The sequence below is a fragment of the Panthera pardus genome, unplaced genomic scaffold (assembly GCF_024362965.1).
Source record: "Panthera pardus isolate Hobbes unplaced genomic scaffold, ASM2436296v1 HiC_scaffold_16, whole genome shotgun sequence".
Lineage (NCBI taxonomy): Eukaryota > Metazoa > Chordata > Mammalia > Carnivora > Felidae > Panthera > Panthera pardus.
Window position 1 is genome coordinate 12,061,151 of NW_026526721.1, and position 24,223 is coordinate 12,085,373.

A 24,223-nucleotide genomic window follows, 5' to 3' on the forward strand; every position below is an offset into this window, starting at 1 on the left:
CCTTGTGCTATGCCTATTTAGAGTAAATTCTTTGAAAAAGATTTGCTGGCTCAAGGGTGAGATCATTAATCATTTATATAAGAGTATATAACATATATGTTATATAATATACAATACACTATACAATATACAGCATTATAATGATGTATGTAATTTTTAAACATGTGTATGTATTTATTTTGAGAGACAGAGCGTACAGGTGGAGGAGGGGCAGAGAGAGATAGGGAGAGAGAGAATCCCAAGCAGGCTCTGCACTGTCAGCACGGAGCCTGATGCGGGGCTGGAACTCACCAACTGTGAGATCATGACCTGACCTGAGCCGAAATCCAGAGTCTGATGCTTATCTGACAGCCACTCAGGTGCCGCTGATATATGTAATTATAAATTATTATTATTTTTTCATATAAATTTTTATATGTAATTATTTTGCAAAGATTCAAAATTTTATATTTACTATATTATGTATATTATATTTATTACATTATATATATGTTATACATAATTAAACAGAATAATATAATATAATAAAATAGAAATTATATATATAATTGTATATTATATATATGTATATGTATAATTTGCTAGGGACTTTTATGAACCAAAAGTTTAGATGTACTCAATCCTTGGGCATTAAACAGAGGTAATCCTGTCTTTTAGACACTACACTTAATTTTTTCACTCAGGTCATGGATATTTGAAATTCTCCCAGGGATTCACTAAATGAAAAGTGCCTCTAAAACCCGCAACAGGTTTATAGCCCCCACACTTCTTATGAGAACTTTCTTTCTTTCTTTTAAATTTTTTTATGTTTATTTTTGAGAGCAAGAGAAACAGAGCATGAGCAGGGGAGGGGCAGAGAGAGAGGGAGACACAGAATCCAAAGCAGGCTCCAGGCCCTGAGCCATCAGCACAGAGCCCGACGCAGGGTTCGAACTCACAGACTGTGAGATCGTGACCTGAGCCAAAGTTGGAGGCTTAACCTACTGAGCCACCCAGGCGCCCCGAGAACTTTCTTTAAGACGGGGATCGAGAAAGCAAGCAAGCCTTCCAAAACAAAGAAGGAAGGAAGGACTAGCCTATATTGAAAACTAATTGGCTTGGAGTCCACGATGGTAACACAGATCTGGACCTGAGTAGGGAGGAGGTTGCCTTTCACAGGAGTGAAGTTTGGACTTCAGGTGCTGAGTTCCTACAAGGAGCGCAGATGAGAAAGTAAGGCACTGGATTATTCCATCCGACACTATTTTGTTTCTTCTTCTCCTTTTCCTCCTCCCCTTCCTCCTCCTTCTTACTTTGACGCCAATCTGATTGTAACTACTCCGTTCTTGTGACCTTTTGCACCTTTTTCTCCTGTAATTCGAAAGAATAAAAAAATTTCTAGCGTCCCGGAATAAAGATAACTCCTCGCTCCTTCTTGCTACCTAAATGCGATTGGGGAATAAATACAGTGCACGTTCACAAAAACAGTGAAGAATAGAAAATTGTTTAAGTGGCCAAAGAAACTTTATCCTATTGTGTTGCAGGCCAAGCTATGCCAGCTATATGTAAATGTAAGCAGTGGTCTGTGTTCATGTGTCCACTTTGAAATTGCCATCTGAATTTAATTCTGCCTTTGTGATTAAATCAGGCCATTACGTTTAATCTCACTTAATAGTAAGAAACGTCCTTTGTTGTTTTCTATAGGCAACATATTCTGCCCCTAACATATACAGCTTGGCATTCACACTTTGCTATTAATCCCCGATGGCTGATAATTGCTTCAACTCCAAGCCCTCTGTCCAATTCACAAGGGGCTGATTGCAACTATTCTTTCCCTATACATTAATGCACTGTTTGGGTCTTGCTTCTTTGGCTCAGTGAACCCCATCAAGCTGTCCACATTTTCTGGGCATGTGGGCGTATTGTGCGATGTTAAATTAAATTCTGTGTTGACCCCCCTACACGCCAGAATCTATTAGACCCTGCAACTTAGCTGATTGACAAGCGGACTACTTTTCCGCTCAAAATCCCGCAATAAAATAAAAACAACAGCAACAGGCCGAGTATTCTGTGTCCAGGCAAAGACTGGGGTCTCCTGACCGCTGTCTTGTTATTTCCATTTTCACGGCCACCGCAGGAGCGATCGCATTATTGCCGCGATGCTGTTTCATTGATCCTCCGTTTGTCTGTTTCGTGATTTCTCCGGGAAAAATTATTAGACCCCAGGGGAGCACCATTAATTGCTTCAGGGTTTGAAATGACTTTCACCTTGATTTATTTCCCCCCAAATGTTGTTTTAGGTGATGAGAGCTAGGGCTCTCTCCACCTGCTATGGGGTCCCCTGAATTGCTCAGGCATAGATCTCTGAGGGCAGAGCACCGGTTGGTGGAACAGCCTTCTCTCTTTCCTTTTTTGCAGCTAAGGTAACAGATACGGCTAATTTTAATGTTAAGCTTTACAAAGAAAAGAGGCTTTCTTTTCTGTCACCCATTCATTAGATGGGCGATAGTTGCTAAGCTTTTTATTGTGCTAATTTGGGAATACTGTCATTATCAATTGACTTTGTGGTTCCAAAAGTATCATTAGCTGCTTGTGTTTCATTCATATGAACCAAATAGAGTACCTCGAGTTTGGACAGTGGCTGCAGCACATACATAACCATCTGGTTCGGCCAATAGTTTTGCCTGGCTTTATCCAATTTCAGCCTCCCTGCTGCTCCGGGGGCTCTTGGGAAATCCATATCCCTATTGAAAACTTTGTTTTCTGATTACGAAAGCAACCTCGTGAAAGTACTTTTATTCTTGTCTGGTACCTAAGTATGATCTACACGCTATATACTTACGTAAGTAATAATCGCATCAAAGGAATTATGTATTCATCACGGACAAATCTTAAAAGTTCAGAAAAACTAAAGAAAAAGGAAAAACCATTCCAAATCCCACAGATAGGGCTGCTGTTCTCATTTTGGTGTATTTTCGAGATACGCTTTCCATCCCGTAACTTACGTGTATTCGAATAGACTCAGTGTGTACAAAAATACATACACGTAACTTTAAAAAATTTCCAAAGGATTTAATCATGGTAAATGTCCAATAATTGAGGCACCGAAGCACATGTGCCACAGGGTGAAGACGTTATCTTATTTGTTAAATAAACTTTTCATTTTGGAATTATTTTCATTCATTAATTTTTATCAAAGAATAATTGGTAAACAGCATTATATTAGTTTCGGAGGTACAGCATAGAGATTTGATATTTACATACCTTTTTCATGTGCAGATATGTTATATATGGTCACTATAGTAAGTCCAGTGTGTAGAATAATTTTAGATTTATAGAGGAGTTGCAAAGGTAGTAGAGAGTTCTGGTATAATCCTGCCCCAGTTTCTCTTCTGTTAACACTGTATATAACCATGGTAGATTTGGCACACATAATTTTTAAAAATACAGTTAAGAGCATAGTTTCTAAATCTGCTTTGTTTATCATATAAATAAATATTCTCCTGGGGCACCTGGGTGGCTCAGTCGTTTAAGCGGCTGACTTCAGCTCAGGTCATGATCTCACGGTTTGTGAGCTCGAGCCCCACATCGGGATCTGGGCTGCCGGCTCAGAGCCTGGAGCCTGCTTCCAATTCTGTGTCTGCCTCTCTCTCTGTCCCTCCCCCGCTCTCACTCTGTCTCTGTCTCTCTCTCAAAAATAAATAAGTATTAAAAGAAAGAATAAAATAAATATTCTCCTACGTCATTAAACGTTCCCGTAAAATGTCGTTTTAATGTTATCTTTTTTTAAAAAATGTTTAATTTTATTGATTTTGAGAGAGAGAGAGAGTAGGGGAGGGGCAGAGAGAGAGGGAGAGAGAGAATCCCAAGCAGGCTCCCCTCTATCAGCACAGAGCCCCATGTAGGAGATCATGCCCTGAGCTGAAATCAAGAGTTGAACCCTTAACTGACTGAGTGACCCAGGCGCCCCTAATGTCATCTTTTTTGAAAAGAGGCAGCTAAAGTAACAAGTATGATTGCTCAATGAGTTAGGTTCTAACTTTTGATAGTGTACAATCAGAAAGCTGCTTCCAGAAAAGCTCCGGTGACAGGGGTAGGGTGTGGGGGGCATCCCAGGAGCATCCCTACCCTCCAACCTCAAATCTGCTGTGGTCATGTGATGCCTGGGGGGGCATCGGCAGCGGGGCCTAGGCTGGCCTCTGCAAAGGAGATTCTGTGCGTGAGCAAAAGGAGTCCAGGTGTTATCATTTCTAACCTTTGTGGGGTTTTTTAAAGTTTATTTATTTATTTATTTTGAGAGAGACAGAGAGAGCGGGAGTGGGGGAGGGGCAGAGAGAGAGGGAAAGAGAGAGAGAATCCCAAGCAGGCTCAGCTCCGTCCGCAAAGAGCCTGACATGGGGCTTGAACTCACGAAACCTCAAGATTATGACCTGAGCCGAAATCAGGAGTCGGGTGCCCAACCGACTGAGCCACCAGATGCCCCAATATTTAATATTCTTATAAAAAATTTCCCCCAGTGACTTCAAGAAATTGTATCCTATAACTTTGTTGTAATTATTTAACCCCATCTCACATTTTTGGACATTTAGGGTGTTTCCAGCTTTTTCTTATCCTGAAAGGGCCAGAGATAGTTTTTATTATAACATTTTTTCCTATTCTCGCCTATTTATATTTTCCTATTGTATTATTTTTTCTAGAATATAATATAATACAATACCATATACTTTAATGTAATGATTAAGTGTAACCGAGTGACATGTGGTATTCTTTCCTCAGGAAAAATCATCAAAAACAGAATTAAGTAGTGAGATCAAGGTTGCCCTGTTATACCTTTCCCAAGTGGTGTTTCGCAAAAGCTACAAAAAAAAAAAAAAAAAAAAAAAAAAAAAAAATCACATTTCACTGCTTTTGGTAGGGAAACCTCTGTGGAAGTATAATTCTCAGAAGAAAAGAGGAATCCTACCACGGTTTTGGGGACTCATTGATTAGAAGTTTCTGTTTAGTCAGCTGGGTAGCTACCCAAGGACTCCCACACAAGGAGATAGGTACGTGCAGGCGTGAGGTGCGGAACGTGAACGCCGGTTCCCAAGGAACCGCCAAAAGGACTTGGACAAAAGGAGAGCAAAATACAAGCAAGGAGGTCAAGAGGGTTAATCACAAATTGTCATTTGGCAGGTCAGCCATCACATTGCTAGAACGGGTTATCAAACAGGTTCAGAAAACATGAGCAAGTAGCACCTGGGGGGCTCAGTCGGTTAAGCGACCGACTTCGGCTCAGGTCGCGATCTCGCGGTCCGTGAGTTCGAGCCCCGCGTCGGGCTCTGTGCCGGCAGCCCGGAGCCTGGAGCCTGCTTCGGCTTCTGTGTCCCCTTCTCTCTCTGCCCCTCCCCCGCTCGCTCTCTCTCAAAAATAAATAAAACAGGAAAAAAGAGAGAGAGAGAAACCATAAGCAAGGTAAAGCAGTTAGAAGTAACATCATACTGTTCGCGTCCTCACGCGGTCCTGGGATTCGACATCGCAGATAATACCGCTGTGGTGTCAGCTTTCAGTTTCAATAGTTTTGAGCTTGATGCCTGTGTGAGTTCACTCTCATTGATCTTATCTGCATTACCTCTAAGCCATGATGACACCTGCTACCCTATTGAGTAGGAGCTGGTGTTTTTAGTTCCAGTTTACTTTACGCTAAGTAAGATGTGGGGTTAGACATATTATTAAAAAAAAAAAAAAAAGACCCCTAAAGCATTTACCGGGTATAAAAAAAGACTGAGAAATCCTCACATTTCTTTATTTTAGAACATAAAATCGGTAGCCAGAGGAGCTATGGGTATGGGGCTCGATATTTAAATTCCATCAGAGAGATTCCTTAGAAAACTGGGAAATTGTTTAATTTCTGGCGGGATTTTGTTTTCAGGTGCGCACCCGATCGGAGCGTTCGATTACGACTGCTTTTCACCCCTTGACTCTAAGAGCGCCCCTTCCTCTCTTTCTCCACCCACCTCGGTCCTGTTTTCCCTTCCTTCTCCCTCTCACATTTCTTTCAGGGTTTGCGTAACGTTCAGGCACAGAGGAGGCCGGGAGGTAGATTTAGATCCGATCGCTGTGCAGGAGGAATTATGAAGGGGGGAGAGAGAGAGAGAGAGAGAGGCAGTTGCCAGTGCCTGAGTGATCGAGAGAGGTGTCTGGGAGGAAGCCACACCTGAGCCAAGCCCTGAAGGGTTTGTAGGGTTGTGGCAGATGGAGGAGGACAGAGATGCTGAGGTTGACAGGCCGGTGGGAGGAAGTGGCCGGGATGCGGGCGGCGGGGAAGGGAGGGGTTGGCAAGAATGTTACCTAAAGGTGAGAGAGGACTTGGGGAATAGCGGGGCCAAGGAGCTGGGAATTCTGTGTGTTTGGCACTCCAGCCTGCAGGGATGGGGCTCATCGGCCTGACAAATGTTAATGAAAAGCTCTCAGCAGAACGTCAGGCATGTATTGGCCAATATGTTGGCGTGTCGGAGGCACTCCCGAGCTTTCTGTGACAGATGGAGAAACCCCCAACCAGGTGTAAGCGTCAGCCGCCCGTGTCACCCAAACACAGTCTCACAAACACCCGGCTAAGGCACTTGCTTCCACCCAGCTGGAAGATCATTTTGCCAAGATAAACTTTGTCTATCGTGAGCCTGTTCATATCATTGAAATGACATGGCGTGATCTGGTCTGCTTTTGTGATGTAAATAATACCTGCTTTAAAAAAAAAAAAAAAAAAAGCCTTGCAGGGCTCTATACCCCATCCCCCCAATCTCTGAGAGTGGTGTGAACAGACCCCAAGTGATGGCTGGGGGTGGAATCTGAAGCCCCCGCCCCCACCCCTGCCCCCACCTCTGCAGGGCTGCGGGGAGCCCTGTGAGCCCCTCTCACACCGGGCCTGAGTGAGATCAGTCGTCAGAATAAACGTGCGTATGTTTATGGACCCACAGACCAACTGGGAGTGCTGTACCCACCCCAGAAAACCGAGTGAGAGGTTCGAGGCTCGCTGGGTCACGAAGCACTTACAGCTCATGCAAATGCTGTACCCGCAACCTCAGCTTTGTACCCACAAATTGCACAGACTTATCGTGGTCTCTGTAATCCCTGCCAACCTCCAGGCAGGAGAGGAAGGCAGCGCTGGGCTCTCCTGGTAAAGGGAGATGGCTGAAAAACAGGGGCGCCTGGGGGTGCTCAGTCGGTTGAACGTCCGACTCCAGCTCAGGGCACGATCTCGCAGTTGTGGGTTCGAGCCGGGCTTCGGACTCTGCGCTGACAGCTCGGAGCCTGGAACCCGCTTCAGATTCTGTGTTTCCCTCTCTTTCTCTGCCCCTCCCCACTTGCGCTCTCCCTCTCTCTCAAAAATAAATAAACATTAAAATTAAAAATAAAAAAAAATAAAAGGGAGATGGCTGAAAAATAAAAATTAGAAAATTGGCATTAACTTTCTCCTTCTTTTTTAGTTTACAAATGCTAAGGTGAGGCATTGTGGGTCCCTACCCCTCCAGGGAGCATATCAGCTATTGTTGGCTGAACCTGTTACGGCTATTCCCAGGGTAACTCCTTGCATACACACAGGCTCCTGACTCCTTGCACTGACTCTTTGCATACATACAGGCTCCTGACTGCATACACACAGGGTCCACCCTTCTGCACGGAGCTGGGGTCATGGCATAGGGGTTTGGAGGAGCCTCAAGACCCCAGGTTTTGCTTTGTGAAAAAGAAGTATCCATAATTTTTATATCCATTGTCTTAACCACCCTCCCATCCCCCAATATGGTCACCTCCTGCAGGCCACAAGACAGCTGTGCACCCCAGGTTACTTTGAAATGGAGGCCTCCATAAATAAGACCCAAGATTGAGTTTAAGAATTTGGTTCAACAGAAAAATGTTAAGTCGGGAAGAAAGAAAGAAGAAAGAGAAAAGAAAGAAAGAAAGAAAGAAAGAAAGAAAGAAAGAAAGAAAGAAGAAAGAGGAAAGAAAGAAAGAAAGAAAGAAAGAAAGAAAGAAAGAAAGAAAGGGTGAAGGAAGGGAGGAAGGAAGAGAAAGAAAATAGAAAGAAAAAGAAAGAAAGAAAGAAAGAAAGAAAGAAAGAAAGAAAGAAAGAAAGAGGAGGGGTGAAGGAAGGGAGGAAAGAAGAGAAAGAAAATAGAGAAAGAAAGAAAGAAAGAAAGAAAGAAAGAAAGAAAGAAAGAAAGAAAGAGGAGGGGTGGAGGAAGGAAAGAAGGAAGAGAAAGAAAATAGAAAGAAAGAAATAAAAAGAAAAAGAAGGGAAGAAAGAAAGAAAGAAAAGACAAACCGAGTTTAAATGTTGGAAAGACAGCCCAAGTTTACAGTTTAGCAAACCAGTGTTGCCCCAGAGCATCAGTAAGGAAGTTATAGCAAGGACTGAGCCTTGGTATTTGTCATGATCACTTTGGCTTATGCGACTAGTACCGCCTATTTATCCATCAACCTGGGGATGATTTGTGAACTGAAGACAGAGGCACAGTTTAAAGGAATTGCAGCTCTCAGCTGCGGTCAGCCTGCACATTTAGAGTGTGGGTCGTAAGCCCAGAGACCTCAAAGACCAGATGAGGGGCTGGGGTCGCTGGAAGGGATTTGGAGACTGTGGCCTCACCTCTAACTCCTGGGGCCATGCAGAAACTCGGCTAGTGTGACCATATCTGCCAGTCTTTTTCTGGATGTAACAAATCTGATTTTCAAATGCTGGCAACTACTAATTCGTCTAAAACAGACAAACAACACATCCCTCCAGCTGCCTTTGCCCTACGGGCCACCTGTGGTTTGGAATGACCGTGACCCAGTCATTCTCAACCAGGTGCGCTCATCTGTGGAGTTTTAGAAACCATACACATAGGGCTCTGGGGTGGTTCAGTTGGCTAAGTGTCCACGACTCTTGATTTTGGCTCAGGTCATGATCTCACAGTCATCAGATCAAGCCCTGTATCGGGCTCCACACTGAGTGTAAAGTCTGTTTGGGATTCTCTCTCTCTCTCTCTCTCTCTGTCCCTCCCCAACTCATGTGCAAGCTCTCTCTCTCTCTCTCAAAAAAAAGATAGATAGATAGATGATAGATAGATAGGTAGATAAAAGAAGCCATTTACATGCCCAGCATATACCCACACTAAAATTCTTGGGGAAGGAAAACTAGACATGTGCCTGGTGTTTTTAACACATTAATTTTATTGTGGGAAAATACCCATAAGATAAAATTTACTATCGTAACTATTTTGAAGTGTCGAGTTCAGAGGCGGTAAGTTCGTTCACACTGTTGTGCAACCCTCACCACTGTCCACCTCCAGACTTTTTCATCTTCCCGAACGGAAACTCTGTCCCCATTACACATGAACTCCCCCTCCCCCTCCCCCCCAGCCCCCGGCCCCCCCCCATCCTGCTTTCTATCTCTATGAATTTGACCCCTATATGTACCTCATGTTAAGTAGAAGTACAATATTGTGTCTGGTTTCTTTCACTAAGTGTAACGTTTCCAGGTTCATCTGTGTTGTTGTATGTATCGGAATTTCCTTCTTTTTTTTTCGGGTGAAAAACACATTGCATTTTATTTATCCATTTAGCTCCCGATGGACATCTGGGCTGCTTCTACCGCTTGGCCATCGCGAACAGTACTGCTACGGGCAAGGATATATAAATATGGGTTGGAGTCCCTGCGTTCAATTCTGGACAGGCCAGAGGATGACAAAGCCCCCTGATGATTCAGAACTCAGGTGCTCTTTTAGAAGCTCTCTCATAACTGGTCCCATATCTGCCCTGTGTTTCAGCCATATGACCTGTCACATCACACTACCTGACTGTTATAGGTGAACAGCGAGTCTGGGTGCTAGACTCCGCTTAACCGGACAGATAAGGAATTAGCCAAGGGAGATTGGCTAGCTCATCAAATCAATGCAGAGGCTGAGGAACATCCCGGGCAGGGGCATCTGATTGACGTTGCCTAGAACACAAGCCCAAGCTCTGGGTGCCCGGGGCCGGGCGGAGGGAATATATGCGACCTGGGGCTTCCAGAGTGGCAGTGGCTGGGGACGCAGCCCCAACAGGAAGGGGATTCATGGTCATTGCTAAGAGCCAGCTGTACGGGCTCACCCAAACGCCTGTGTGAGCCTCTTCCCAGCTCTGGCTTCAGGGACATCTCAGCGGTGGCTTGGACTGAGCCATGGTGGGAGCCTTTACACCAGGGGAAGGAGCAAACACAACAAATCAGGGCTCGGTTTTCTTTCTTTCTTTCTTTCTTTCTTTCTTTCTTTCTTTCTTTCTTTCTTTCTTTCTTTCTTTCTTTCTTTCTTTCTTTCTTTCTTTCTTTCTTTCTTTCTTTCTTTCCCAGAGAGTCAGAGCACACCGATGGCTCATATACCAGACAGCCAAGTGACATATGTCAACTATCCAGGGGAAATAATTAGTGATTTCTGCAAAAGAGGTTACTGAACTGAGTTGAAGGAAGGACAGAGAGAGAGAGAGAGAGAGCATGAGCAGGAATGCGAGTGCCCATGAAGTCTGGATGTATATTCGCAGGGGTAAAGACAGCTGAGAACGGTACTATCCAATAGAAATATAATTCAAGCCACATACGTATATGGAATCTTCTTTCTTTCTTTCATTTCTTATTTTATTTATTTATTTATTATTTATTTGTGTTTATTTATTTATTTTAAGAAAGAGATGCAGGGCTGACACATGAGGAAAAAAAAAAGAAAAGCTCAAAAGCACATCACATGTCCTCATTCGTTTTACTTTCCAAGTGTCTCTTGTGCATTTAAACATTGTCTTTTAGGGTGTTTGGGTGGCTCAGTCAGTGAAGCTCCAACTTTGACTCAGGTCATGATCTCACGGTTCATGAGTTCGAGCCCCGCATCAGGCTCTGTGCTGACAGCTCACAGCCCAGAGCTTGGTTCCGATTCTATGTCTTCCTCTCTCTCTGACCCTCCCCCCCTCATGCTTCGTCTCTCTCTTTCTCTCTCAAAAATAAATAAGCATTTAAAAAATTAAAAAAGGAAGCAAAGAAATATTCTGAGGTAGAAATCGTGTATTAGCCATCTTGGCACCTGTGAGCTATTACCGTGCTGTGTGGGGCATGGGCTGGGACCCACTGCCTGTGAATCTTGTTTCAAAGGCTTTTAATACTGTTGCAGTTGCTGTGAACCAGGGGAGGTCACCTGACCTAGGATGGCCAAGTATAATTCACAAAGTCTCATAAGGGCTCTTTTCAAATTGTGTGTGTGTGTGTGTGTGTGTTCTAATTTAAAAAATGAACTTAAACCAGTTTTTTCTTGGGTGGGGGTGATCATTCCATTGGAAGCGGCTACTCGTGCCTGCATTAGAACCAAGCATGGCTCTTTCGAAAGCCATGGCAAACATTTTTCAAATGCATGTGTTGATTTTAAAAATCTGATCTGTGTAACATTGACTGCATTCAAAGACTCGCGGACAACCACGACATCAAAGATTGGCTGTCTATCCCTTGTCCTGCTGAACCATCTCCCAGCGTTGAGGGTTTGGGCCGGAGTGTGTAAGGATCAGGCATTGATTGCTCAGAAGACAAAACACCTTTATGTTACCCAGTTAAGCACTGGGGTGATGTGGGATCATGTTCCAAGACTCCTTATGTTTAATGTTCAAATGTGCTCTGATAGGGCCACCCCAGGACTCCCTGCATGGAGTCACCAGGCTTCCAGGCCAAGGTGACACCCCTCCAGGGGGAAAAAGCCAGGACTGAAGACCTGGGCCCAGCCCAGGGAGGTGCCCCCTCCCCGCAGGGCTTCAGACATCGAGGCTGGAAGTTCTGCTCAGCGGGGCTGACCACAGGGCACCGGCTCAGTCCAGCTCCGCACGCGCCTTCCCCCTTGTTGGGCTGGATTCCCTCTGCTGCCCTCCACTGTCGACCCCAAGCCCTTAGCACAGGCCAGGCACCAAACAGCATGCCCCCAAAAATGCTCACTAACAGTGCTGACCACTATTGCTGCGGCTGTGCTCACAGGCACCGTTTAATCTGAGGAGGTAAGCACCACTATTGGGCCCATCTTACAGATGAGAATATAAAGGCTTAAAGAACTCATGTATAAACCTGCACAAGGGAACAGACAGCTAGGGAGGGTGAAGCAGGGATTGGAATCAACGCTGCCCCTTACACCCCTGTTACCTCACCCCCACCCTGGGATCCCGGCCAGGGACGACACTGTGGCCTCATGGGTGACATGGGAGTGGCCTTTGCAAACCGGGAGGGGGTCAGGAGGCTTGCCTCCATTGCTGTGCTGGAGTCTAGGGGAAAAAAAAAATCAGGGACGCCGGTCCTGTCTGTATTTAAGCCTTTCATATTTTGTTCATCATGTATTTCCGCATCAATTTTGATTTTTAAAAATGTTGTAAACGGCGTTAACTGAGTTTCTGTTTTTTTTTTTTAATTTTGCTTTCAAAGAAAGTGCCACACTGGCCCCACACTAACCTGGCTGGCCCTCCTTGTTTCTCGATGCTGTATTTCCTCATAAGGCCTAAGTAGCAAAAAGCAGGTCTAAGCCGTATTTCGCTTCATGAGACGAGTTTGCTTACTGAGAATATTTTGTCTGTCTGTGCGTTGTTGACCGGTTGAAGATGGATGAATGTAGGTAATAATTATAATGTATATTATAAATACAATAAGAAATAGATGAAAATATTATAATTATAATATATATTATAAAGAATTATAATTAATGAGTTTGAACCAAACATAATTACTATTTAAAACTCAAATATTAATAAGACTTCCTCCCTCCCTCCCTTCCTTCCTTCTTTCGTTCCTTCCTCATTTTAACCAGTGCTTCTATCGAGGCACATTCCTGCTCTAGAAATCTGCTTTAGGCACCATCCCACAAACACAGACACTATTCTGAGACCTGATGGCCGTCCTTGCACCCTGCAGGCAGCCACCGGGATAAGTGCAGAGGAGGCCTCCTCAGCCCCACCCCTATCTCACTGGCGGGAAGGGCCAGCACCTTGCAGGGAGCCTATCCCAGGCCCAGCTGAGTTCTCTTCAGCCTCGGTGCCCAGAGGATGACTCAGTCAGTGATTTCATTCACCCAGCCTGGTGTTTATGCCACTCGCCACAAAATGAGTTGATACTGTTTGGAGCTGTCCTGAGCTGACGCTATGCAGGGCAGGGGGGTGGGGGGTGGGGGGTGAGGGGGGGGTGGAGAAGCTCATCCAGTCAGCTTGTGGCCTCTGTGACCAAAACAGCTGAAATGTTGTGGCTTCTGAGGGACTCATTGTCTACTAGTCAATAGGTGAGGAGGAGGAAAATCCCAGTGTCCTCCCTCCCCCTCTACCCTGGAGAAGCATTTTGGCCTCCGTGGAGGCTCAGCTTGGAAGGACGAAGCTAGCGTTGGATTCCATAGAAGAAACCCCACAAAGGACGCCAGCACGTGCAAGTTACGGCCAGGAGGAGCTGGGGGTGGAGGGGGGCGTTGAGAAGACAGCTTTGCTCAATTCAGACAGATTTCTACCTGGCACCATCAATGCTGTTGCCCTGGGCCTATCCATAAATTGCAAGAGAAGACGGAAATGGTTGCGAGCCCGCCATGGCTTTCTAAACAACCATTCACAGTATACAGAGTCACGTAAGTCACGTATTTCTAGCCAGTGGAATGAATTGCATGGGAAAGAAAGACCATCCCCATTACAACAGGCGCCGTGCTAACGGTTCACACGCAGTGCCCCATTTGTGTCCCGTGAGGAGGGTCCTGAGACGACCAGATCTCAGAGATCCAAAGGCGCAAGTGGCCCGTTCAAGGTCAGGGGGCCGGCGAGTAGAGGGAGCACTAGTAAGGCACAGCCAATGGGCAGTGCGCATCAAGGCTTCACGGGGAAGAGAAGAAAGGAGGGCAGGGAGGAGGATGGGAGTGGGGACCGGAATTCGATCGCCCTGGAACACAGCACGGGTTCCCAGGAGTGGAGGGAGAATGAAGTGATTCCTTTCTCCTGTCTTTCCCGTGGATGGGGGCCCAGCACCACCAGCAGCCTCTGCCCCCGTCCCCCGCCCCCCCACCTCTCCCACCCTGCTGCCCAAGCAGGCAGGTCTGTGATGGGAGCTAACGACTCTCCATCTGAGTTGCTGTGGGTCTGTGTGAATGTAAAAGACCAAAGGTCACCTTCTTGGTGCCCTCAAAGCCCTTAGAGCCATGGATTCCACGGTCACAAGTGATATCAAAAGTTGTCTAGGGGAGTCTGGGTGGCTCGGTTAAGCGACCAACTTCCGCTCGGGTCATGATCCTGTGATGTGTGCGTTCGAGCCCCGCGTCGGGCTCTGTGCCGACAGCTCGGAGCCTGGAGCCTGCTTCGGATTCTGGGTCTCCCTCTCTCTCTGCCCCTCTCCTGCTCACACTCTGTCTCTGTCTCTCAATAATCAATAAACGTTAAAAATTTTTAAAAAGTTGTCTAATATAATTTTTTTTAATTATTTTTAGGGGGGAGTTTTTTGTTGTTTTTTTTTTAAGTAGGCTCCACGCCCTACGCGGGTCTTGAACTCACAACACCAAGATCAAGAGTCACATGCTCTACCAACTGAGCCAACCAGGTGTCCCTAAAAGTTGTCTATTAGATGGGGTGCTGCGGTGTCCAGCTTTTTTTTTTTCTCCACTGGTGGTGAGTGCAGTGAGAATTGTGGCTTTTACCTCCTGGCCACGACTGTCCCTGACAGAGCACAAGACTGTAAAGAGCCAGGACCGTGGGGAAAAACATCACTAAAACTGCCAGGAGCAAGCAAATGAAACAGAACAAAGACAGTAATGACAGAATACTCCCCTTAACCGGTAAGGTGGAGGAAACGACAACAAATTATCTTCAAACGTTTTCTTTACCCATTCTTCATCTGCGCAAAGTATTTCTTAAGGTCTGAATTGGACGATACTTAACGATCACTACCGCGGAAAGCTTTTTTTTTTTCTTTGGTTTTGCTTTTCGTTTTTTGCCTGGATGCTCGCTGTGATGGAAGGACCAGGGGCACATAATGTGTTCAAAGGTGCAGGCTACGTGGCCACTGTCTTCTGCCCCAGCCACATCCCTGCATCTCAGTGCTGTCTTTCCTTACATCAGCCACCACCAGAGCTGGAAACATTGGAAATGACTGTGGGCTGGGACACAGTGAAACCTCGCCATCACATTGATTAGATGCGTTCCGAGTAATATCGACCTGATGCAAAGCTGGAAGAGGAGGCAGGTGGGAGAACCACAGCCTTGACTGCTGAGGAGGAGGAAGGGAATTTAGGGAGGACAACCCACGGGGGCCGGGGAGCGAGGAGAGGGCGTCTCCCTCTTCCAGACAAATCTTGATTTCTTTCAGTGTCTGGCTTCTATGACCTCCCTCAACCAGCCTCAGCTTCCTGAGCGTTTACCTCCTGGTGCTTCAGTGTTCTTATCTGTGAACTGGTGTAATCCTCATGCCACGAAATGAAGTTGTGCATGTAAAATGCTTAGGCCACTGCTTGGCCCCTGATAAACACAGCGTTAGCTCCAGCCAAGGCCATTATCATGGGTATTCCTAGCTGTGATACGCGGCCACCTCTGCTATGAGCTGGTCTACCTTCCCACTTGCCTGCCCCCAGCTGAATGAGCTTCTCCTTCTCTCTCTCATTCCCCAGATGAGTGTTCTACTCTGATCTTGTTAGTTTGGAGTCTCTTGGTTGTTACCATTTTGTCATTCTCTAAGGAGGTGCCCGGATTACTTGGGACACAACCGCCCTTCCTGATCCCAGGGCTCCCCACCTCCAGCGAGCGTTTTCTCTCCAGGTCCAGTCACCTACCTGTGGCTGGTATTGCACGTGCCGCGCCCACTGTCACGGGTGCCCTGTCCTCTATCCCGGGGTTTGGTGGCAGCCAGGGCTTACACTTGGAAAAAAAAAAAAAAAAGATGCTCCCGTTGTTGAGAAAATCGGAGCCCATCAGCATCAGAACACTGAGCATCTATGTGGAAACCCTGAGGGACCCCGCAAAAGAGAAAGCCCCCAAGACACCGTTTTCCCTTTCAGCCCGCTGGCCTTGCCTGTCAGGTGGCTGCTCCCTTGCCTTCTGCAAGTTTTGCTTTCTGAAACCCCGATGACAAACATGTAACCATCAGATGCTCTCTCAAAGGATTTGCTTCGCCTCTGCCGCTCTCTGTTACCGGTCTGGGCCTCCCTCGGGGCTAGGGGGCAAGGCTGCTGGAGAAAGTTCAGGTGACCGAACTGCGGCCGGGCACCTGGCAGGGGATTGGTCCTGCGGCTGCCTTTTCTGGATGCCACTCGTAGGGGTAGACCGAGAGCCGAGCCAGAGAGGCTGGAAATGGCCAAAGGCCACAGATTTTCCAGGAGGCGGGAAGAACGTGTTCGTCTCTTGCTGTTTCCGGGACATTCTGGTCCCAGCAAGGCAAACCAAGGAAGTAGCTTCTGCCTCCCCAAAGCAGGTACTGGTCCCTGGCTACCTGTGTGGCCTTAAGCCTGTCTCCTGAATTTCCCAGGCCTCAGGTGCCTTATTCAGCGGGGAGGAGGGTGGACAGATGACCCCGGAGTTCTCTCACTCCATGAGCTCTCTGTGGGATTTAGAGATATGATCTGGCACTTTGTGGCCTTTGTCCTGGGCAGGGGCCCACCTGCATGTTCTGTCCTCTGTGGTCATTGACGAAGTCTGAGTGAGGGAGAAATGCACTCCCTTTGCTTTCAAGCCAGGTAATCCTCCCCCTCCCCCCCTCCCCCCCCCAGCATCAGGCAGCCTGTAGTGTTTAAGGACGTGGACTATTGACCTGATTGTCTTGGGCTCACAGCCTGAGCTCTGGCCCTTCGGTATTAGCCAGACACAAAGGGGAAAGTTCTCTGATGGGGCAGCTAATCCCATGTGGACAGAAAGAATTTGGCTTAATTTCTGATCAGACATCTCAGCTTTTATGCTGGGCTTAGAAGGGATGGAATGGGAAGTGCTTGAGGCCATCTGCAGGGTCTCCATCAATAATGAGGCTCGTCTGTGTGTAGATAGAGGAATGGCTTTCTACTCTTTTTTTTTTTTTTTTTTTTTTTTTACATCTTCAATTTGGTAGGAGAAGCTGGGCACTGCTTGGGAAAAAAAAAAAAATATTTCCCTACAACTAAAATCTGCTTGATAAAAGTGAATTTGTAGTTTTGGAAAGAACACGCCATTTTTCAGACGTTTGCTTCTTGAGCCTACTTCGGTAGAAGCGGTGATCTCCTTATTGAATGCTTACCGAGTGTGCAGAAATGGAAGGGGTAGCGAGTGAGCCTGACGGTGCCTTCTGGAAGGGATGCACTTTCCCAATAGATGTGCTCTGCGCCATGGTGAGAAAAGGCATCGGTTTTTCATGGCTCTTCCTAAACATCACCTTGTTCTCAGCGAACATCACCTAAACTTCACCTTGTTCTCAAGGTCATGGAGCGTTCTTGTGTGGCAGAAAGAAAAGCCTTTTCTCTTGCTGGCTTCTAGGAGGTCTGGCTAGCAGGCTGGGGCTCTGAGTATTGACCATTAACATGGACCCAGCCCCTCCTGCATACCAGGAAAGTCCACAAAGGCTAGGTGGGTGACCCGAACCAGACGGGCACGTGAAAGCAGTTTTGTCGATAATCTGACCTTTGGAAGATTGACGTGCTTCCCATGCTTGGAGTGGCCCTCTTCCTTCATGGGGACATTTACCGCCTAAGTCATATGTTTCTCAAGGTGACATTTTCATACCTGCCGTAATCTGTGTCCCTTAGAGGAGAACATCTGTAAACAGACCATCACTACGGGCTAGGTCAATCCCATGGTGCATTTGGTCTGCAATTTACTGATTGCTCACCTGGCCTCCTATACGTATAACAACATAATGTCGCAGGGCCTCGTGTATTTACCCCTTACGTTTCTCTCACTCTAATCACTGCGATTGCGTGTTGGGTGTTGGGCTGGGCACAGGGACCCTTCGGGCAGCTAGTCACATGTTCTTTCTCATCTTGCTTCTGAGGCCCCATGTACCTTTCATTAAGGAGCCTGCCTTATTCCTTTTCATCTTTCCCAACCTCTTCAAAGAGCAGGTCAAATTGGTTCCTTCTTCAAAAAGCTCACTCTGGCTAAAATCAAGTGAGGTGGGCACATCAGCTAGCTCCCTTACACATGGGACACGGCACTGCAGATTTGATCCAACAGCCACACTCTATAACATACATGTCTAGGCTTAAACGCTGCACCTGCCATGTGCACCGCCCTGCCATAGAATTTGTTGAGAGGACTAACTCTGTGTTATTGACACTGTATGTAATCACCTTTTTTTCCCCGTTTCATCCTATGGGACTCTTGGATACTCACTGATGCCATTTTTCAGGATGTAAGCTCCGTATAAGGAGCGAGTCTGCAAATCTTGCTTGGTGCAATGGCTAATAGATGCTACGTGCAGGCAGATAACTTAAATATTAAGCCAATTTATAAGTAGAGATAGGAGGGAGACCACACACCTGCTTCTCTGCCCTGGATGTTCCTGTGTCTTTTGGAAATGCCTTTTGGAATGATGATGGCATTTAGGTCATGGAGTTGGGACTGTGGGAAGAACTGTTTACTTCCAATCTCTCAGAATGGTTTGTTTTGTTTTTTTTTTTTTTCAGGGAGGACCTGATTTGATTTTGATTTAGTTGTTGATTTTTACTTTTCCTTTGGGACCTTGTCAAGCTGCAAGGTCAAGCCAGGACGGGCATTAAAGAACCAGAAAACCCGGATTCAAATTTACTTATTACAAAAGCCTGTTGACTTTTCTGATGGTGGAGTCTAAGAAGAATGAGAGACGCTTTCCCGAAATGGGTTGGTGAATACAGCTTCTTTCTCTCATGTCCTCTCCTGCTTCCTCTGTAAGGAAACAGACATTTAACTGAAATGGTGAGGAAAGCAATTCGATCTTTCTAGCATTCCGCACCCCCCCCCAACACGTTCTCCAAATGAATGCTCATCACCCCAATGTGTGTACGTACCTCAGATAAACCAACATGGATAAAATTAAGTCACCCCATGGGGTTACTTTCATTTTCTGCAGGTTAAAGGGGACACCTTCTCCTCTCTTAAACCTCTGCCTTTAAGCAGTGGTTGGATTTCATCAGCAACTACGAAATGTTTAAATATTGCACGGGAACAAATCACTATTCAAGATTCTTTGCAATATCACCAATCACATAGGGGAGCTTTTTCACCTGTCAGAATAGAGCGATGTCCAAGGTCATGATTTCAGAGGAGACCACTCCAAACTTATATAAAGAATGGGGGAGAGCCCATGTATGTATGATACTGTTTAAGCTTCTATCCACTGAAATAGAAAAGGTGGATTTTTGAGAAAGATGGTAACATACAAAATAATTTTACGATCAATGTATTTTTAAACTCATTTTTAGGGGCACCTGGGTGGCTCAATCCCTTAAGCCTCAGGTCATGAGCTCAGGGGTGGTGAGTTGGAGCCCTACACGGGGCTCTGCGCTGACAGCAAGGAGCCTGCTTCAGACTCTCGGTCTCCCTCTCTCTCTGCCCCTCCCCTGCTCTCTCTCTCTCTGTCAAAATAAAGAAATAAACACATAAAAATGAATAAATAAACTCATTTTTAGAGGAGGAACTTGTAGTCAAGAGACCCATCTCCCAAACCTGGCTAAGAGCTAACTCCACCCACTCACCTTCGGTGGGGTCCTTAGATTTCTGCCTGATGCCTGAACTTGACAAGCAGTTGCCTGTTCATTGAATTATGTTCCAAATCAGGAAGCCAAGTTTAAAAACTCTGGAACCCGGTCGCATTTAACCACTGACTTCATCCCCGGGGTTCTGAATCCATCCACGCACCGGGGCATTTTTCTTAACAAACAAATTAGCGGGGAGGGGGGAAAGGTAAGGTCTTTAAACATTTTATTTTGTGGATTCTTCACAGAGCAAGAGAACAACGTTAGAGATAAAATAAAATGCCAGTTAAATTCGGCTACTACCAACAACCAAAACCTTAAACACAGAATTCAAAGCAAGCTGCTGAAAGATCGTAAAATAATCTTGGGTGCAATAATTTGTTAACGTCTGTAACAAATCAAGACGGGTCCTCTATGCAGTTTTTCAACTGTAAAGCTGCGAGAAGGCCTGCCCAGAGCGCTTTTCAAGGACCCCTCACGCAAAGGGGCCGCCCAGAAAGCGCCATCCCGCCATCGCCGCCACCGCAGCGGGGACCCGCCGAGCTGCCGGTTGGGGGGTCAGATCCTCCTCCGCGTCTTGAAATGAGAACGTTAATTAGCGATCGTTCGGCGGCGGGCGACTGCGAAGGGCCTTGTTACCTATTTTAGACCTATTTAGAGACCGCCGCCTGCGTCAAACGTGCTTGGTTTTTGTTTTTAAGCAAGCGCAAAGGTTGGTTACGCTACCTTTGGGGAAGGGGAAACAAACTGGTGAATCTCAAGTTCTTAACGGTCTTTTAAAGAAGATCCCAGGATTTAAGAGCGAATAATCTCCGCAACAAAACCCCTGGTTATGCGATTCGCAAAAATCGCACTCTAACGGTCAGGGTACAAAAGCGGACCGACTTCCCAGCCCAGCACCCCCAACGACCCTGGCGTTAGCATCGCCGCCTCCCGCCGCACCGCGAGGCCAACCGTCCGGCCGCCGCCGAGGGTCAGTCCTTCTGCTAAGCCCGGGACCGTCTGCACGGACTAATTGGTTATTCTCGGCTTCCTGAGGTCGGGCAGCCTTCTCTGACAGGCCTTGGCTGGTGGGAACCAGGGTGCCTGTGGCCTCTGGCTGGGGAGAAGGAAAAGAACTCTTTCCCTGCCCTCGGAGAGCGGCCACTCGGTCCCCTGACTTGGCAGGTGTCGCCTCTTTGAGCCTTGGCGCTGGGACCGGCCTCCTGACTCACCCAGAGCAAGCCGCGCTGTGCCTGAAAATCCACGCCACCCCCCACCTAGCGCACGACTCCCGGACCGGGGGAGACCGACGCTGGGCAAGAGTGGGGTTGGGGGCGCGCCCCTGCTGCCCAAAGAAGCTGGAATCCACTCAGAACCCCAGACGGCCCCGACGCTCCGTCGAACACCCGCTGGCGTCACTTTCATTTCCCCAGGGTGGGGGCGGGGAAGGGGGCGCCCCACAGTCCCTTCCTCTGGACGAGAAGGTTGGAAGTGTCCTCCGTGCCCCGCCCGGCTGTCCCCGGGTGCGGGGCGCGGAGAAGCGGGGCGGCAGGACGCCGGGCCGAGGTAGCGCCCCGGGCCCGGGCGGGCCCTCACTTGGAAAACTGTGCCTGCACGGCGGCCAGGCCCAGGCCGGCGGGGACGAGGTGCGGGAACTTGCAGACCGCGCAGGTGCAGAGGCCCGGGCCGGCCGCGCCGCCGCCCGCGCCGCCGCCGGGGAGCGCGAACTGGCCGCACGGCGGCTCGTCCAGCGCCAGCGACAGGTACTTGGCCGGGCGCAGCGCGTCGGGAGGCCCCACGGCGCCGGGCGCCAGCAGCACCGAGCCGGGCGCGGCGGCCAGCAGGGGCAGGCCGGCCAGCAGCAGGCGCGGCGCCGCGGGCCCGGCGCCCTCGCCCAGCGCGCGGCGCAGCTCCTGCAGCGAGCTACCCAGCAGCAGGATATAGTTGCGGGCGAGCAGCAGCGTGGCGATCTTGGAAAGCTTGCGGCCAGGCGCGCCCTGGCAGTGCGCCGCCGAGTAGGGCAGGATGACCTCGCGCAGCGCGTCCATGGCCAGGTTCAGGTCCTGCATGCGCTTCCGCTCGCGGCTGTTGATCTTGCGCCTCAGCTGCTGTTGCTGCTCCTCTTTGGCGTCCGCCCGGGAGCCGCCGCCCGCGTGCGCGCCGGGCCCCGCTCCGCTCCCCGGCTGCTCGGCCGGCGCCTCCGGCTTCTCGCGCGCCGCCTTGGGGAGGACGGGGGCCGTCGTGGAGGAGGAGGATGTGGAAGAGGAGGAGGAGGAGGAGGAGGAGGAAGGCGGCTGCCGGTAGCCCACCAGCTCGTACAGGGAGGCCCCGAGCTGCACGTCTCCGGGCCGCTGTGGCCGCAGCATGGTCGCGGGGGCCGCGTTCACGCGCGCCTGGGAAAGCGCATAGTACATCTGGGGGGCGGTGGGGGCGGCCGAGGGCGCCCTTCAGTAACGCCCCGGGGTGGGCCCTGCGGCAGGCCGCCCCTCCCCGCGGGCCTGCGCGCGGGGAGTCGATGGCGGGGCAGCGGGCCGCTCCCGACCCCTTTAAACCGGCTTGGGAACCTGCGGGGCCGCGGGTCGCTGGGCGCAGCCAATGGGGGCGCGAGGCCGGGTCCAGGCGCGCGCTCATTGGCCGCCCCGCCTCGGGCCGGCGCGGAGGTGCCGCGAGCCCGGCCCTGGAAGGTTATTGCGAGCGCCAGTGAGGGAGTCACAGGACGGGACCCCAGAGCGGCGGGAAGGGACCGCGCCTTTCCGGGTGAAATGCGGTGGCGCCCGGAGAACGGGTTGCACTGGTGAGGCCAAAGGTCGTGTGCCTACCCCCTCCTCCTCCCTGCCTCTACTTTATTGTGCATATTCGTTTTATTTAATTGCAGTCCTGTATAAACACAACACTACCTTAACCATGGTAACGTACACATAGTGTTGAGTCCGGTCCCATTGTCGGGCACCCAGGCACAGAGCTCTTCATCTTGCAAAACTTGAACTCGGTGCTCCTTAGGCAGCGAGTCCCTACCCACCAGTCTGCAACCTTGGCAACCACCCTCCTTCTGTCTGGGCATTTGACCACTCTAGGTACCTCATTTAAGTGCAATCCTGAAGTATTTGTCTTTTAGTGACTGGCTTGTTTTATTTAGTACAATGCCCTCAAGGTTCACCCATGTTGCAGCACGTGTTCGAATTTGCTTCCCTTTTAAAGGCTAAGTGATGGTCCTGTGTGTGTGTGTGTGTGTGTGTGTGTGTGTGTGTGTGTACCATACTTTGTTTACCCATTTCTCCATGGAGGGACGGATGCGTTGCTCCCACCTTTTGGCTTTTGTGAGTAATGCTGCGGCGAACATGGGTGGAACGTGTTTTTGTGGTTTTTGTGGGTTTTGTTTGTTTTTGTTTTGTTCTTTGTTTTAAATGAGTGATTTCCTGCCAGGTCTTGAGGACTAAAATCTGGGCTCAAGGACTAGAAGAATCAGAATGGCTGCAACTGGCCACTCCGTCTCCCCGCCCTCGGATGGACAGATCTTTAAGGGACTTAGGAGCTTTGGGGGTCATCTTTCTTTCCTCCCCGAAAGGGACATGTATTCATCCTATCCGTGACTCCGCTCTCTAAGCCTCACTCTTGTTTAAGCAAAAACTCACACAGAAATCAGCCTCTTATCAGAAACAAACAAACAAACATCCACCCACACACGCGTATCTGTTGAGGGTGGGACTATATCTTCCTCTTCCCCGAATAGCACTACTTGGTGGCTATGAATATGACTGCAGCCTTTCGTCACAGCCTGGGGAAGAGGGCCTTGGTATCTAAACCTCTGTCATCTGCTTAGCCCCTGTGGCCATGAAAATCTAAAATAAAACCAAGGTAGCATGGCTTCCAGGATCTAGTAGTTCCAGGTGGCTAGAGGCCATCTATAGGACAGCACAGGCAGAGAACATGACCTCCATCACAGGAAGTCCTGCTGGACGATGCAATGTCCAGGGACCAGAAAGAAAATGGGCTCGTCCACCTTGATCCTCCTTGGGGCGAGAAGAGGGACGTCTGTCACCATGGGGACTATTTGCCTGGGCTTGCTGATTTCAGGGCTGTTCCCATTTTCTTCCACCAACATTTGCTCCATAGGCTCACCCTGATTTCTGCTTCCGACCCCCCAGCTCCTGCTCTGCCTGTGATATCGTGTCCATGGATCGGTTCAACCCCAATATGACTTTCTTCTTGAAGCCTTGATGATTTCTCATGTTTTCCCCCCTCTCATCATGTTTTGACGAACCATCGATAGCATTTCCCTTGACCTAGGTTGTTAGGTGGAGATCATCTCTGCATTTGGGTGTGATTGTTTGGAGGGTGGGGACCGCATATTCTCTTCCGTATCCTTCCAAAGTCCAGCCCAGTGCTTTGCAGCTACCGTGTGTCCAGGGGGGCGTCTAGGGATTGGTCTGAAATCTCTCCGGCTCACAGGCCGTCCCTTGAGATGTTCAGACTCCCAGCATGCTTTGATCCAAGAGTTTCCTGTGGGTTTCACAGCGAGGGAAGGAACCTGGTAGGAGCCCCTGACCCTCAGGAGGCCTTGACTTGACAAAGTGTTGGAGAGGTCGCTTGGGAAGAGAGACGGGGGCCTG

The 24,223-nt window shown here is 48.5% G+C and overlaps 1 protein-coding gene across 1 annotated transcript; it reads right to left on the reverse strand.

Annotated features, from left to right (window-relative positions):
- Nucleotides 1–20,401: 20,401 nt before the first annotated feature.
- Nucleotides 20,402–22,150, reverse strand: OLIG1 (oligodendrocyte transcription factor 1). The gene has a single exon (XM_019420220.2). The coding sequence runs from the start codon at nucleotides 22,025–22,027 to the stop codon at nucleotides 21,206–21,208; it is 822 nt and encodes a 273-aa protein (XP_019275765.2). The 5' UTR covers nucleotides 22,028–22,150; the 3' UTR covers nucleotides 20,402–21,205.
- Between the last annotated feature and the right edge of the window lie 2,073 nt (nucleotides 22,151–24,223).